The sequence below is a fragment of the Eschscholzia californica genome, unplaced genomic scaffold (genome assembly GCF_041429995.1).
Source record: "Eschscholzia californica isolate CP2 unplaced genomic scaffold, dmEscCali1.0.p SCAF_3, whole genome shotgun sequence".
NCBI classification, from domain to species: domain Eukaryota; kingdom Viridiplantae; phylum Streptophyta; class Magnoliopsida; order Ranunculales; family Papaveraceae; genus Eschscholzia; species Eschscholzia californica.
The window spans coordinates 58,809,698-58,827,254 of NW_028238420.1; the positions used below are offsets into that span (position 1 = coordinate 58,809,698).

General features: G+C 36.0%; 1 protein-coding gene and 1 long non-coding RNA gene across 3 annotated transcripts; both read left to right on the top strand.

The window, feature by feature from the left end:
- Positions 1 to 6,848: 6,848 nt before the first annotated feature.
- Positions 6,849 to 8,480, top strand: LOC147552514 (uncharacterized). 2 transcript variants are annotated; one of them, XR_015237215.1, is made up of 3 exons: positions 6,888 to 6,989; positions 7,071 to 7,254; positions 7,296 to 7,479. It is a non-coding gene; the product is annotated as an uncharacterized LOC147552514 (long non-coding RNA). The 2 variants fall into 2 exon arrangements; XR_015237214.1 differs by lacking the exons at positions 7,071 to 7,254; positions 7,296 to 7,479 and adding an exon at positions 8,235 to 8,480 and having other exon boundaries at positions 6,849 to 6,989.
- A 6,587-nt stretch (positions 8,481 to 15,067) lies between these two features.
- LOC147552515 (MYB-like transcription factor ODO1) lies at positions 15,068 to 16,351 on the top strand. The gene is made up of 2 exons (XM_086669055.1): positions 15,068 to 15,403; positions 15,525 to 16,351. Exons 1-2 carry the CDS (start codon positions 15,141 to 15,143, stop codon positions 16,075 to 16,077), a joined length of 816 nt encoding a protein of 271 aa, XP_086525181.1. The 5' UTR covers positions 15,068 to 15,140; the 3' UTR covers positions 16,078 to 16,351.
- Positions 16,352 to 17,557: the final 1,206 nt, after the last annotated feature.

Here is a 17,557-nt window from a genome sequence, read left to right on the forward strand (position 1 = left end):
GACATGTCATATTTGATGAGTTTAGTTTTCCTTTTGCCTCACATAAGTCATTGAATCAAATGAGCACATCTGGATCACAAGACCTTAATCCAACTTATGAGGTCCTTTCCCTACCACCATTACCATCAAATTTGGACACTACAACACCATCATATCATACAACCTATTCTCTTGATGATCAGACTTATCCATCCCCTATACTCTCTACCTCAGAAAGTTCTGCTGTACCATCAACTTCCTCTAGTACTTTACATTCTGAGGAACCTAGAGTTGAGGAGCCTTCTATTTCCATTGACACTCCCTCTCTTGCTGATGTAAACACACATCCTATGAAAACCAGACTTAAGAGTGGTATTGTCAAGCCTAAAACTATCCCTGATCATGTTGCTCATTTCTCTATACCTCATGCTCTTTCATTTATCTCCCAAACTTCATTACCCTCCATTATAGAGCCTACAAGTTATAAAGAAGCTAGTAAAAGCAAGCAGTGGCAACAAGCAATGCAGGAAGAGTTTAATGCTCTATTGAAAAACAAAACATGGTCTTTAGTTCCTAAGACATCTGATATGAATGTCCTAGGTTGCAAGTGGGTGTTTAAAGTTAAATACAATTCAGATGGCTCCTTACAGAGATATAAGGCAAGGTTAGTAGCACAAGGTTTTAACCAACAAGAAGGCATTGATTATATAGAAACCTTTAGTCCAGTGGTTAAGATTCAATCAGTAAGAGTTGTTCTTGCTCTAGCAGTTGCTCAACACTGGCCTATTCATCAGCTGGATGTCTCAAATGCCTTCCTTCATGGGCTATTGACTGAGACAGTCTTTATGAAGCAGCCTCAAGGGTTTGCTGATTCTCAAAATCCTGACTTTGTGTGTCACTTACACAAAGCTCTTTATGGCCTTAAGCAGGCTCCAAGAGCTTGGTTCAATCGAATTGCCACATATCTTCAAAATTGGGGATTTCTCAAAAGTGCTTCAGACACTTCTATGTTTATTTTTCAACAAGATAATCATATGATGGTACTTCTTCTCTATGTGGATGATATTATCCTAACTGGTACATCACTTTCTCTCCTAGATCAACTATTTACTGACTTAGCTGCAGAATTTGCTATGAAGAGACTTGGTGATCTCCACTACTTTTTGGGTATTGAAGTGAATCGAGTATCATCTTCTCTAGTACTTACTCAGACCGAATATGTTTGTGAATTGCTCGAGAAAGCAGGCTTATCTGATTCCAAACCTAGTCTTGTGCCAGTTCCTGTGGGTAAAAGACTTTCTAAACATGATGGTGAGCTAATTTCGAATGCAGTCTTCTATAGAAGTATGGTGGGTGGTCTCCAATATGCTACCATGACTCGACCTGATTTGACCTTTAGTGTCAACTACTTATCTCAATTTATGCAAGAGCCAAGGACATCCCACCTTGTTCTTCTCAAGAAGGTTTTTAGGTATCTCAAAGGGACACTTGGAGCAGGCATCACTATTCAACCAGGAGATTGTTCTAATTTGACTGCCTACTCAGATTCAGATTGGGGAGGATGTCCGGATACTCGAAGGTCAACAAGTGGATATTGTGTCTTTTTGGGTTCCACCTTGGTCTCTTAGTCGTCTAAGAAGCAAGCTACTGTCTCTAGGAGCTCTACAGAAGCTGAGTATCGTGCCCTATCTTTGGCTACCTCTGAATTACTGTGGCTTTCATATTTGCTTGAAGATTTGGGTGTCTCAGTTCACACTCCATTTCCACTGTCATGTGATAATATGGGTGCTAGGTTTCTTGCTTCAAACCCAGTTTTCCATGCCAGGACCAAACATATAGAGATAGATTATCACTTCATTCGAGATTTGGTTCTCAGCTCCACTTTGAGGATTTGCTTTGTGTCTTCTGAGCATAATCTTGCTGATATCTTCACAAAAGGTCTTCTCTTCTCCCAATTTGATTTTATCAGAAGCAAACTAATGCTTCTCTCACCTCTGAAACATTAGTTTGAGGGGGGATGTAAGAGGTAATGAGCTGAGCTGAACCGAGAAGAAGATGATGGATGGAAGATGAAGTTAACTACCTTAACCACCAACAGATGATATCAGCACTTGCTCACTTAGAGAAAGGCGCCCCAAGAGATAAAGAACAGAAGCACTAGATGAGGGTGCGTTTAGCATCTACCTTATTAAACTAATATTCTAATTAGTTGTTAGTTAATACTGTTTCTCTCTTTCTCTCTCTATAACTAACTCTCTTCTAATCTCTCTTCCTATATAAAGAGATATTGTAATAATTGTAAAATTACTATTGATTTGAGAAGTTTAATTCAAGAGGAACTTCAAGAAACTCATAGCTTTCATGCATCATATTGAACTAATTTCAAAACTCAGACATCAGCATTTGGTTAGTTCTCTTGGGCATTGTTTTGAATGCTACCTGGATGATTCAAGTGTGAGCAAAATATTTCTTGTTTTCGAATACATCCCAAATGGAACACTCCGGGACCATGTTACAAGTATAACGATCTTCCATATCATATATATATATATATATATATATATTCAGATAACATCCGAAAAATGGGAAGTAATGTTTTTGGTTGTTCATTCTGCAGAGCGAAATGAAAGAGAAAAGCTAAACTGGGCAGAAAGGATAGGAGCTGCAGTTGGCCTAGCTAAGGGGATTCAATATCTTCATAGCGGAATTGTCCCTAATGTATTTTCAACTAATCTGAAAATAACTGATGTGTTGTTGGATCAAGGTCTTGTTTCGAAAATCAACAGTTATAATCCTCCTTTGCTAGCTGAAAATACGATCAATGTATGTCCAGACTCCAGACTCCAGACCCCGGACAGATTCTTCTCTGCTCTTGGTTTATATGAAGAAAAACAAATACTTTTGTTGATAGTTTTTTTTATGGTTTATACCTTTCGCAGGTGGATAGAGTTCCTTCTAGCATATCGAAAGACTTTTTTCTTCCAGGAAGGTTCGTAAAACTGTTCCAAACGGGTCGCTCCTGTGCTGTCCCCGGACAGAGTTCCTTCTAGGAGCATTTTGGTAAAATCACCCACACGGGAGGACAAGCGGTGCCTGCTGTAAACGGGTCGCTCCTGTGCTGTCTCACGGAGATTATCGTATTATATGCAGATACAAGTAGCCATTATCAATGATGACTCTCCAAAGAATATCGTCGATCCAGTACTTCAAAAGAGATATTCTGATGAATCAATGAAGACAATGGTAAATATCTGCCACAGGACTCTATCAAATGAACCAACAGAGAGACCATCTATTGAAGATATTCTCTGGAACTTGCAGTTTGCAGCTCAAGTTCAAGAAGAATGGAGTGGGGATTCTGACAGCATCAAAAGTTCCCCTATCTCGCCTTCCCAACTCTCATCTCTGCAACTTACTTCTTACTAGGAGTAGTTTTCAGACTCTAAAGATAATGTTTTCGTTTGCAAGGTACATCACAAACAGGCGATATCTTTAAGTACAGCATAAAGAATATATTTCTCGTTCTTCTTTGTCGTTCTTTTCTCGACTCATCAAACCAACAATCAGTTGTTTGATTTGAAATTTTGATTTGGCTCAGGCAAACTTAAAACCTAAACCAACTAGCCTGAGTTGAACCCCAAGTAAAGGACAACCCACTCCAGCTAAACTTTAACACCTTAACAAACGATATGAAAAACAAAACAGCCTCAAGGCTTGTGACGATGACCGGAAATGCTGTTTAGTGCGACATTGCTAGACCTACTCAATAGTGACCCAATTACAAGTGGACACATGGTTTCAACTGCTTTGATTTTTGAATTTCGGTCAAATCAAGGAAGAGGTAAGGGGTATCAAACTAGACCGAACAACATATTCATAACGAATTTGATTCAAAATTTTGATCCTCAAAACAACTTGTAATATATACGATTTTTCATTTTAATCTCATGACCCAATTTACCGGCTGCTGTATGTAATCTTCTTCTGGTCGTCTTAACTATTAAAATGTCAACAAAAGTTTTATTTTTTATGGATGAAGGTAAAATTGTATTCAAGAATTGCTAAGGTTGCAATCACAAAGGGGAAGATAAGACACTAAAACAAGTTAATGATGAAAGTAAAATGAAAAAAAACCAAGGCAGGGAATAGTATAATTTACTAAACATTGTTCCAATCAAGCTCTTGACCCGCGTTATCTGACCAGTTAGGTTCAATCCAGCTACAATTTAATTGTGTCTTTGTGCCGTAGAAATCTTCAGCAGAATGTTGACTCCCAAAACAATAATACCTACTTGTTTCGAGACAGTAGTATAGAATTTTGTCATCACGACAAAGTCTAGCGAAGAAGATTTTGTTCTCCATCATACTATTAAGAGCGATCGCCGAGATACTGGAGGTATCGCTAATGAATAACATGTGCTTTTGCAAACTTTTAACCTCAACCCAATTCATGTTCGACAAGTCCAATCTAAATACCCAAACATCCTCCCCTAGATGCCCTAAAAACACGGATAACAACTCTCCTTGACACTCCACCAAGAAACTCATATAGATATCACCATTAGTAGATGGCCTTTCAGGCTTGTCAAGAACTTTCCACTTACATACATTATGTTGTTTTTCGAAGACGCCCAAAGTTCCGTACTTGTCTATGCAATAGAAAACTCCGTTGAAGAAAACAGGATTGTTAAAAGACACCTCAAACTCCTCCACATGATTTTCTTCTTGAGAAGGTAATTCAGTATTGTAAAACCAAGAATCATCTCCCCGTGAAATAGAGATGCAAATATGTCCTATATGTTGTTCTGCAATGCCGAAAATTACACAGTCTGAAGAAGTAGGTAAAGACGAGAAAGAGACGCCAGAAAACATATAATACTTTTCCAAGTCGGGAAGACAAATTGTAACTCTAGTGAAGGGATTGAAAAAGAATATGCTTCTCATTCCTCTAGACATTAGTAGCCAACCACCCTTAGAGAAGTGGATTGTTGCATCATCTAATAGAATTTCCGAGTGATACTTGTGGTTATTATGCAATGGATCGATGAAGTTCCAGACAGGACACTCTTTCCGTAAAAAAACTAGATGTGGAGATGTAGCAGTAGTAGGTGGTTGTACAATATTGGCACAATAATAGTCTACTACTACCTGATCAGCAGCAGGGAGAGTAGTCTTTTCTGCTCCTTCCTCATCTTCGGAACCCGATCTTCCATCAAAGAGCCTAACCCAATCCTGTAGAGACAACAATGACAATGACGGCATTAGTGGAGGATCCTCTTCCTCCTCGTCCTCCTCCGAAGAAGAGTAGGAGGGTAGTAAAGAAGCAAAAATAGAATCATCTTCTAGGTCAAATTTATATAAGCTGTCTTCCCTTGGCTCAGTGAAATACACACAACCCTTTGTGAGACCCAACTCAGCCGCTGAAAAATAAGCAACAGTATTTTCCCCTAGAAAGAGAACATGATTTCCCATGTTTTCAACTTTTACCCAACTAGGACCAGGAGAAGCTCTTAAATCAAGTTTTGAAATTTCTATATAAAGCAATCGCTTTATTCCGAATCTGCCTTTATACTGATGAGCTCTAACAATCTTAAACAGTTCATAGCAACACTCCACATAATCTCTTCTAATAGCAGATGGTGTTTCATCTCCTATTGCTGGATCAAGAAAACTGGTGTTAACTTTGAATGAGTTTATAGATATTTGAGGCTCGAGTTTTCGTATCACATGGATGTCACTAATACCGATGATATATAGTAATTTGGTACTAGTACTAGTACTACTAGTACCTCTGAAGCAAAACAGAGAACAACCATCAAGTAATGTATACTCTTGTTTTCTCCATTGTTTATCTCCAGGATGGCAAAATAGAAGATAGTAGGACAAATCAAATATATCTCTGTTAGAGAAGACAAATAAAACTATGGAATTATTATTTGAGGATGGCGGAGAAGATAGAATACAATTCTCAGGACCCAAAATTGTATCGTCCTCGAGAAATGAATAAAGAGAAGGTAACATAATTGACTCAAATGTTGTAGGATTCCAGAGAAAGCAATCACCCATTTTCCACCTCCTCCTTCTCCTCCCCCCTCTTGAAATTGAGTTTATTAGCTCTTCTACATCTTCTTCTTCATTATCTTTGCACCATAAAATCAACCATCCTTCATGACAAGGTGATTGCCTATACTCAAATATGTCATGGTTGGTCAATTCTGTGCTCTTTATGAAAATTGGTGGTGCTATGAACCTGCTGCTGCTGATTCGATCCATACTATAGAGAAGAATAGAAGATAGACGAATAAGAAGAAAGAATACGATTGAGGAGTATATTTTTTTTTTTTGTTGAAAATTGAGGAGTATATAGAGTTGAAAAACTGACTCTATATAACCACCACCTAGAAAAAAAATATAAACTTCCTTTTCCAGGAAAAAAAACATACCATATTTTCCACTTCTCAATTTATAAAGTGAATTTCTAAAAACCAAAGATATTTTATAAATTACGGCCATAATAATAATAATATTAACATACAAAGATATTTCTGTTTCTGGAAGGAAACATGTGTAATATTACGTAGTAGTAGTAGTATATATTAATTATATAAATAGTAATTTTTTTTATTCTTTTCCTTTCTTGCAATTTAATATTCCATGTGTAATTGGTAACATAAACCTACCAAGCTAGGACCGTCGACTTTGAAAGCTCTTTTTCTTTCTTATTTATGTATATGACATGTTATCTATTATATTAAAACAGGTCAGTCGGTTATTCAGGAGATAAGTCATAATATAGTTCTTTTTATTATTTATGTTCTTTTTATAATTTGAAGTAAAGATATTTTTCTCTTATGAATTAAGAATATGTCATAATGTAGTTCTTCTGAAACATAGTTTATATACCTTCACTGATCCCTCAAAGAATGCAGGTTGGTTTTACAGAAGACAATACTTCGAGTTTCAGAAGTTCTTTCAATCGGGACTTAACCGTGCAAAAATTATTGAATCAGGTTGGTGTTTATATTCTTATAATTTAATTTTAGGTGTTACTGTTAAAGCAAATAGAATTGATTTTGCTAGGTTTTTTTTAGGAAAGAGGGGATTATCGAACCTGATGTTTCTAGGTATATTTGTCGAACCCGTATATACTATTATGGTTGGAGTTTTTTGCAAATTGGGTATGATCAATGATGCACTAAAGGTGTTTGATGAAATGTCTGTTAGACCTAATAGAATTACTTATAATACTATTATTGGTGGGTTATGTAAGAAAGGGTTTATGGATAAAGCTAAAGAGGTTTTCAATGGAATGTTAGAAAAAACCCTAGATTGTTTACCTGATCAAGTAACATTTACAACTTTATTTTATGGGTATTGTAAAAATAGTGAATTGAAAAAAAACAGAGAATTGTATGGTTGAAAGATGGATTGTTACTAATAATGCATTAGTTAATGGGCTTTGCTACTTATAATGCACTGGTTAATGGATTTTGTTACTTATAATGCATTGTATTAGACCAAATTTAGTTACTTATGATGCATTGGTTAATCGGTTTTGTTTAAAAAGAAAGATCGACAAAGCGAAAAGATTAATGAGTCAAATGAGATTAAATGGTTGAAAGATAATTTAGCTACCCATACAAGTTTATTGAAAGGTTATTATATTGTTGGAATATCGAATGAAGCTTCTAATCATTTAAAAGAAATGGTAACTCTCGGATTTGATCTTGAAGAATTGGAAGACAGTGAAAGCTATATCTCTTCTTAAAGAAATGGAGGTAAGAGGAATTAAGTAAAACAAAATATATTTAGACTTTATAGTGGTTGTTAAGTTTGAGATATTAATTGCATTATGATTTTTGCAGTTACTGTTTAGTGATTGTGGTCGACCAGACTTGGTCAATGAAGTTTGGTCGACCAGAAATCAAACAAAATATTGATTGATTTTACCATATTTTATGTTTTAAGCGGAATAAAGTCTTAAGTGAATGGCTTCGTATCGTGAACAACCGAGTCTACCAACATAAAGAAATGAAACACATGCAGATGTAATTATAAACACCACACACTCTCTCTCTCTTTAAATTATTAGTTGAACTGATTTACTTTTGATCTTAACGAGATTTGGTTCCTGTTGTGGGTTTTTTTGTTAAAGCTTAGGATGTTTGTGTTGTGAGATTTGATCATCTTGCTAGGATATGATAAGCTTTGACTTTAATCGTAGTATATACCCTTAGTTGTATTTGTCATTGCAGGGAGGTATTTGAAGAAATGTTGATATTTTTGTGAAATTTTGGTCAAGAAGTGTTTGAAGAAATGCTCACTAAAGTCTTTGGTTGTAAAGTTTGAGGTTGTAAAAGCACGTTTAAGTTTACTAATATATAAAATGATTTTTTTTTCTTTTGAACTTTATTATTTTTATAATGTATGTTTACGATAAAATACGTTATTAAATGTGTTTGGAGAAAATATCGAGAAGAGTAGTTACTAATTCTTTTCTGCATAAATGTTGATGAGTTTAATGTATTTGTTTTTTTATGCATTTGTGTTTTGTTATATGTTAAAGAGTTTAATCATATGAAGTGCGATGGTTTATAGTTTTCTTTCTTTCTCTCTTTAATAGTTAGTAATTTTCTGCATAAATGTTGATGAGTTTAATGTATTTTTTTATGGCAATAATGTATTTGTTTGTGTTATATGTTGAAGAGTTTAATCATATTAAGTTCGATGGTTTACAGTGTTTTTTTCTTTCTCTAGGTGTTTTTTTTTTCTGTTACTAATCAATCTTTCAAATTTTAGACAAACCTAAAAAAATTTCCCTTGCATTTAGAATGTAAAAAGGTGAAACCCCATCGAAGTGGCTAGATTAACACAAACCAAATCAAACTGGCGACACCAATGTATAATTAACTAGGTTCCCACCGCGCCCTACGGGCGCGGTAGATCCCTTTTGGCTAACGCCGTCGAGATAAATCACGTGGTCTGCCTTTCCGTGTCGAGCATTCATCTACACGTGCATGTTCCAATATGTTTATTTTCACATCATGTGAGGTCAAGCGAGTATCGGTTATCTGAAATTATGTACCGATTTCGTATGAAATCGTGTACTGATTTCAGATCACAGGTATTCACATGTCGTCAAAAGATGTGAAAATAAACATATTGGAACATGCACGTGTAGATGTGAAAATAAACATATTGTTGCCTGGTTTTGATTTGTGTAGACTGACTATCAAATAATCTTTATATCTGTAGATTGACCATAAAATCGGCCAAAACCATCTCTTTAAGCGCAGCATTATATTGATAAAAGCATGGTGTTATTACGAGAGTCGTATACTCGGTGCTCGTCATGGACTTATTTCGAATTATGCTCTTGAGATACTTGTTTTGTACGTATTTCATATCCATTACAACTCCTTTGCAGGACCACTAGAGGTAACTTGAATTCCAAAATTTCCATCTTTGTCTCTTATAAGCTATGAAGAAAAAGTCGGGATTAATCCCCGAGTACTCCTCAGTCCCCATCTTGCCGACTCGACTAGAGGCCAAAACTCTAGTCCCGTGGAATTCTGACTAAATCCCCGACTCGGTCCGACTAGGACCGAGTCGACTAGTCAGGCCAGGCGGATTATTTAGCTGGCCCTTTTTTTCTTTTGCTCGAATCGACAAAGGTGGTTTAGGATTTGCTCATTCGGCTTCTTCACCCTTCCTCTCCCCTCCAAACATCAATCTAACTAGATTGAAGTAATTTTGAAGTTTCTTCCTCTCCAGACAAGATTCCAAGTTTCTCTCTCTATCTTCTCAATTCTTTTTAGAACCCAGATTCTACTATTATTCTCTAAAAACTCAAATAAATGTTAGTTTTTTGTGTTTTATACTTCATTAATGTTGTAGAACTTGTTGATAATTAGATGTCTTCTTTTTAGGGGTAAACTTTTAGTGTTTATACTTCATGAAAGCCCAAATACTTATATTTGTACCAATCTATAATTATATATACAAAATAGACTATATATTTATATTCTACGACTAGTCCCGTGTAAATACGACTAGTAGCGACTAAGCCTAGTCCTGAGTCCGCCGACTAGTCCCCCTTGCCGACTTTTCCAACATAGCTTATAAGTTTAAAATTTTGTTTATTTACACATGAAGGGCTTCACTTATATATATGTAGGTTCTTTATCATTTCCTGGAGTTCTTCAGTAAGTTTGATTGGGATAACTTATGTATTAGTCTCTGGGGTCCTATTCCTATCAATGAACTTTCGGATATGACAGGTATTTGTAATCATAAAATGTTTCTTACGTACTGATGAAATATTAGACAATTCAACATATTTAGTTCGTATTTGCTTTTCCATCCAGTCATATTTTCTCACCGATAGATGAATTACTTGCAGTGGAATCTCCTACAGACGACAATACCGAATTACGACTCGACAAACTGTTCCTCGGTAATTTAACCTCAGTGTATGCCGTGGACCAAAACGGGCAAGATAATCAGGAGCTTTCCGTTCTCTCGAAGTATTTAAACATTCTTGATCCATTACGCACTAACAACAACCTTGGACGGAGTGTTTGTAAAGGTTTCACAGTCTAAACTCAATTGTGATATAATTTTCATTATGAACGCTTTTTCATATTCAGTCTTCAAATGAATATCTCTTAATATAGCCAGGGTTTGATAAAGCTTCATATTGAGTATTTATCATATCATTGTAATAACCAGGCATAAAATTCAATATAATATTATTTCTCTTGTTAAGATAACTGATTCCTCACATGCCTCCGAAGTGTGATGCTACAGTGAAATTATAATATTTCACAACTTCTGTCTCGGCTTTTTTATGTGCCAGTGCTTTACTAGGATATTCTATAACTTGAATCTTTACAAAGTTGCTTCATATTTTCCAGGTAACTTCTATAGGATACGAAGTGCCTTCGCCTATGGGGCTAAAACGCTGGTCAGGTTACTTGAGTGCCCCGACTTGATTTATGAATTAAATCAATTCTTTAAAAATACATGGAATAGACATGTAAATCAAGTCAGCCAAATGATCTCTGATCAAATCGCCAGGCATAGCAGCTGCTCTAATGAAACAATACTTACTGAGAAGGTTCAAAGTTCCAGACCTTATTTGATCAATGAAGGTCAGCGAAGCCCTTTTTATGGGGAGGAGAGGAAAGATAGCAACAGTGTGAAACAGTCTGATCAGAATTCAGCTTGGATCCTCCATCAACCTTATAATTTTGGTAGTTCTCAAGCCATCCAGGTTGCTGATTGGTTAGATTTTTCAGATGAGAACAAGTCTGACATCTTCCATAGTGACTTTGTCAGCCATTGGCAGAATCTACAGTATGGGAGATACTGTCAAGAACAATTTTACCATGGTGGGCCGTTAACTTATCCTTCACCTATTGAAGTACCTCCCATGTACTTACAAGGGCAATTCCCATGGGATGATCCAGGTAGACCTCCTTCAGGAAATGTGAATCTATTGACACAGTTAATGGGTTATGCCCCTCCGGTGGTTCCTGTTCCGCCACTACAGCCTGGATTTAGTGGGGCTACTGCTGCTTACCAACATTATGGCGATGAAGCTCCTATATATCGCGGTGGAACTGGCGCCTATTTTCCTCGTCCTGTAAGATCACTAGAACTTTATGAAGCTCCTATATACTTTGGGTATTCTTTTCTGGTTTCCACATTTCCTTGATTTCTTAGTTGGTTTATTTTACGTATTATGTCTGGATATAAAATGTACTTTATGAAAACAAATCCTGTGTTGTGCTCTTTAGGAAGAGAGCACCACAAGACCTTTACCTTACTGGTGTCACTATTAGTAACTAGATCTTAGGACGGATACGAAGCAGTCTTAGTTTATGTGCCCCAGTTTCACTAATGGTGATGCATGGCTTATGTTAATGTCATTGCACGTCGAAATCTATTTTCCTGAGAAATTGAAGTATATCTGAACGAACTGTCCGGTTGTGGTTCTACCGGTTGCAGTTATTAGAACATGATAGGTTTTGCGATTTAGACCAAAACCCCAAGTTGATAGAATGTATAACACGTATATAGCTAGTATTCCTGTTTGGATATCTTTCAGCAGAACTTTTCAAATACATGGCAGCTGGACATAATTAAGGGTTGTTCAGTGACAATCGATCCGGACGCCCCATCCGCCAATGAAGCTTTATGCCTTCCACTTAAATATAATTAGTAGACATTTTGATGGGGCTTCTTAGTTTCAAGAGTTAAGGCTCATCTTGGTATACTAACGTATGCAAACACGAACATTCGACTTCTCTAGATGGTAATTGACTTTTCAGAAATTAGGAAAAAGTAGAACACGGTTTCTTTAACCTGCCAAATATTTATTGATAGATGCACTTATCGATCATATATGTTGCTGGCCTCATTGTAGAGAGAGAGAGAGAGAGAAACTGATACCAATTTAAATATTTCAGAGGGGCACGGAATCGTCCATCTTCAGGTGCTAGAAACCGTAGAGGGAATCACGGTTATGATTTGTGTGGCCGCAATGCTGGTACTGGTTCTTCTTCTGATCAGCTTGAATTTGGGTCTGTTGGGCCTGCGCATTTCCCAAGGATGAATGAAGTTTCACATCTTGCCGAAGGAGGAGATTCAAGAGATATTTATGAGCCACAGAGGTTCCGAGGAGATTCACCTACTAGCACTTCCCTGCACCGACCCTCTTCTCCTCAACTTCAAAGGTAGAATACTTTTTTTTTTTTGAATTGTTCAGCGTGTGCCTCGAACCCTTGACCTCTAGGTGGAAGATTATACCTCTTACCACTCCAACCAAGGGTTGTTGGCCCAAAGGTAGAATACTTGTTCCAATTTTCAGTTTCTAGAGTTTGATTTCGTTAACTCTGGTATAACTCTGGTAGTTGATACTATCTCTTTTACATACTAGAGTAATTTCATTATAACCTTCTTTTTTTGCTTCTCATGCCATCGCTTATATATTTTTTTCGGGGATGTTTGATTGTCAGACCATCAAGTCAGATGAATTATCAGTTGAAAGATGAGGATTTTCCCCCTCTTTCATTTCCAAACAAACCAATGAGGTAATGGTGGTGTTGGCGGTGGCAGTGGCAGCACTGGTGATGGTGGTGGTGGCAATGCTGGTGGTGGTGGTGACAATGCTGGTGGTGGTGGTGGTGGTGACAACTAAAACAGAAAACCTTCTCATTAAGTGATTTCTTGTACATCTCCTACGCAAGTTAAACACTTCTTTAGTTCTTTTGTGTTATAGAGTAATTCTTGACTTCATGTATATAATTGCTCTTAAAACTCTCTCTTTTTAGACCTAGAAACCCATTCCAATGGGTACAAAAATAACAACGGATTGGAACAAAGGGAAGTTTCACATGGGCCATCCTGGCGTAGTGTTTCTTTTCCTCTTTTGATAACTATACATACGTTTGAAGCACTTCTTGTTTGACTTGTTTATGATCTTTGGCCCGATTTGACATCTAGCGTTCTCTTCGAAGAATGGTATGCAAATATTCTCTTACTTATTTTATTTGATGTTAGTGAATGAGTCGTGTATAAGGATCAACGGGAGCTTATTAGAAAAATTGTGTACTTAAAGACTATTTAAAAAATAACCCGGGTGCTAAAAGAGTCGCTTACTTATAACACTAAAGCTGAGCCCCCATAAAACAAATAAGACTCCAAACTCTATAGCTTATTTTTTTGTTCGCTCAACCACCCAAATGAGAAGGCTGACTATGGACTCCGTGATAAGGCGTGAATATACTTTTGTTAATACCATAGCATATAAAGGAAGGGGGGAAATGACGGAGTATGTTTTTATGCAGTGAACTTGGTCTAGAGGTATTGTGTAGCTATCTCGCCATTTTATGTTCATCTGGGAGTTGATTTTATTTCTAACCCCTTGGTAGATGATTGATTGATCGGACAAGTTTTGCCGACTGTGACGCATTTTGTGGCCGGGAGACGAGTCCCAACATATTATTAATTGGGTCAAGTTCTTTTTATATACTGGGGGCCTCTTCAATGCATTTAGGAATGATAGTTGGTTCAACTTTTGTTCAAACTGGGAAGGAATTGTGGAATAAAATGTTCAAACTAAGAAGTAAGCTGTTAAAAGACAATATCATGTAATAGTTGTTGTGGGAATCATATAATCTTCCTTCTCTTTTGCTTGTTTTCTAAGTTATAATTTGTGCCCCCTTGGCACTTGAAACCAATACATGATCAATTTCTAAAAACAAATGATAAAATCAAATTCAATTTGTTAGTATCCTATTTTAGTTTGAGAATCCTTTCAACAACAAAAAAATTTGAGAATCCGGTAATTACTTAAAATTATTAAAATTTCAATAGAGTTTTGTTATATCCAACAAGTATTTAATGTATATGTGACATCTTTATGATCGATAATGTTCAAAGTATATCTCGACCTACTTTGTTAGTGTTGAGCTAAATATTGGTCAACTTTGACTGGTCAAGATGTCTAGCGATTGACCGGTACAAAGCTTTTTATATCCCCACAAAAAACGCTAGTGAACTTTTGATAGGACCAACACAGAAGTGGACCAAACTTCATCTTCTCATTTTCTCTTTATATTAAGAACTTTCTCCTCTTGTTATTAACTACCTTGGAGTCAATGAATCAAGCTTGGTTGCATTACTTTTTCTTCTTTATCCTTTTAGTTTAGTTTTTCTCTTAACTAGTCCATTGCTTTATCAAGGCTTGACTATGAAGCTTAAAATAATCGTGTTGATGACGAAGAAGTGATGTGATATTAAGGTCAAGAACACTTAAAAAAAATAGAATTTCTTTAATAAGATTCAATGAGTTAAAAGTCTCTTAATCAATAATCACTAACCTCATAATCATATTGAGATAAAGAAAGATTAATATATAATATTATTATTAAAAAAAGGTTTGCAGTTCCAAAGTAACTTTCATTACAGATGGTAGACTCTTATTCACTCTCTAGTTTACTTTCTCTCTATTAGCTCAAAACTTATGAGTACTACTTAAACTGCACCAATGCTTGAATATTAGTCTTATTTATAAGTGGGTGGGTGGGGGTTATTTTGAAGTAACATTTACTTCAAAGAGTTGTTGTTATAACTTGTTCATAGTAATATTGATCATGGGTAGACAACCTTGTTGTGACAAACTTAGGGTTAAGAAAGGACCTTGGACAACTGAGGAAGACAAGAAACTTATCAGTTTCATCTTCAATAATGGCCAGTGTTGTTGGCGTGCCGTCCCTCAACTCGCAGGGCTTCTTCGTTGTGGTAAGAGTTGTCGTCTTCGTTGGACTAATTATCTTCGCCCCGACTTGAAACGAGGTCTTCTTACTGAAATTGAAGAACAACTCGTTATCGATCTTCATAAACAACTTGGAAACAGGTAATTTATATAATAGAAGACAACATATATATACACAAAAATATTAAGAAAGTGAGATAATGCATAGCACGTCTTGTATAACATAATTGACATGTGACTCAATTTTAATATATTTTTGTAGATGGTCTAAGATCGCAGCAAGATTACCAGGAAGAACAGATAACGAGATAAAAAATCATTGGAACACTCACATCAAGAAAAAACTTAAGAAGATGGGGGTTGATCCAATAACTCATGAGCCTCTCACCAATCAAGTTTCGCGAGAATTGGCAGCTGCAGGTGATCAAGCGGAATCCAGCCGCTTTCAACTAGTGATACCAGATATTGACCAAGATGTTCATGCATTATTAGAGGCGAGTTTGAGTTTGTCACCACAAGAAAACTGTACTATTTCAAGTGATGAATCTAGGTCTTCCTCGTGTAAAAATCGCGATAAAGAACGGTCCATGAGTTCTGTTTGGGATGACGAAACTCTTCTAACCGATTCACCATCCGATGTTCCACCGATGACGAGAACGCTCCTCGGTGATGAAGAAAAATCTTCTTCGATAGAAAATTATGGGTGGTTGTTTTTTGATTATCAAGACTTTGGGGTTGAGGAGTTTGGAGTTGATTTAGGTATAGACTTGGACATGGATTTTAACACATTAGAAATGGGTCAAAATCTACACTAATATGCTGTATATATGGGTACATATAACTATGTACAGGTAGAATGTAACTAAAAATGTTACATATGTTTCTTGCAGATCTCAATAGTTCTGCAACAATTCGAATGATCATGTCTTGAGTTTATGTACTGTTTGGATTTCAAGACAATCTGTAAATTAGATTTCTGGAAAGAATTTTCGGATCTCTAGAAATATTACTACATCTTCAATTCTCATGTAAAATAGAAACTAGGGTTGAAAATTATGGTTGTGAATATTAAGGGTTTATTTGGTTGCACATTAGCTTTATTTAGCATCAATTAGTTCAAACTTATGCAACAAAGAAGTCCTATACTTGTGATTAGTTTTTCCTTTTTTATCTTTTATACTTGGGATAGGTAAAACCTACCAAGAGGGTGGATGTAGAACAAAATGGTCACATGAGCTCTATTGGTGGTCTCCTCTATTGTTGTTGGCTGCCCCTTACAGGCAAATTTTTACAAGGGACATGAGTAAGAGGAGCGCATATAAACAATAAAGTGGGGCGCCTATAGATCCTCCTCACAAAAAAGGTCGCACGAGTTATGCTGTCATTTTAAACTAAGAGATAATGGCGAATTGCTTTTTTTAAATTGTCAGCGTGCTTCTAACCCTTAACCTCTAAACAAAATGGTGAACGAAAAACATATTGATCATACGTGAAAATGTATGTAACTGTAAAAGCTGAATAAAAAAGTGTGAATTTGTAAGTCGGGGAGAGAGTTAGCCGTGAGAGAGGGACTGAGTTAGTCAAATGAGAGAGAGAGAGAGAGAGAAATAAAAACTTAGAAGACATATATTAAAGTTTTTGTATCATATTGCTAAACAAATTAGAATGTATATGGGTACAATTAAGGTAAATCTTTAGATGTAAAAAGAATGTACAAGGATAAGTATGAACTTGATGGATGTTAATCCTCTTGATATTGATGTTTGATCTAATAACATGGATAGCATAATTAAGTGTAGAAGATAATGATAAAAAAATTAGAAATATGAAATAAAATAAGAGGGAGAAAGAGTGAAAGATGGATGTTGGATTTTTTCTTTTTCATCTATAGCGAAACTCTGCAAAAGATTGAAATGGTTAGTTGATCATCGAAACCAAATCATGTTCCAATAAAATAGGAGAGTTCAGAGAATGCAAATCCGAGATATGAATAAACTTTAGGAAATTATGACCATGTTATATGTTTGGTTGAGTAATTAGCAAACAAAGTGACATATTTAATCAACATTAGATGATTAAGAAAGGAATGATTAAGACTTTGTACCATATAATCGTTATCATAATCATTATACTAATAGTCTACTAGATCGAATACTTTTTCTTTTGTATATAGTGACAGCGACAATTTCTTTGGTAATTCCCTATGCAATTATATCTCACTACTCACTAGACTTACATTTACTACGTAAACGAAAGCTAAACTCAATGGTATAAAGTATTTAAGAACTCCATTAC

Coding starts and splice junctions, on each gene's coding strand:
- LOC147552515 (XM_086669055.1), top strand. CDS start 15,141: ATGGGTAGACAACCTTGTTGTGACAAACTTAGGGTTAAGAAAGGACCT. Junction 15,404..15,524: donor CATAAACAACTTGGAAACAG/GTAATTTATATA, acceptor ATATTTTTGTAG/ATGGTCTAAGATCGCAGCAA.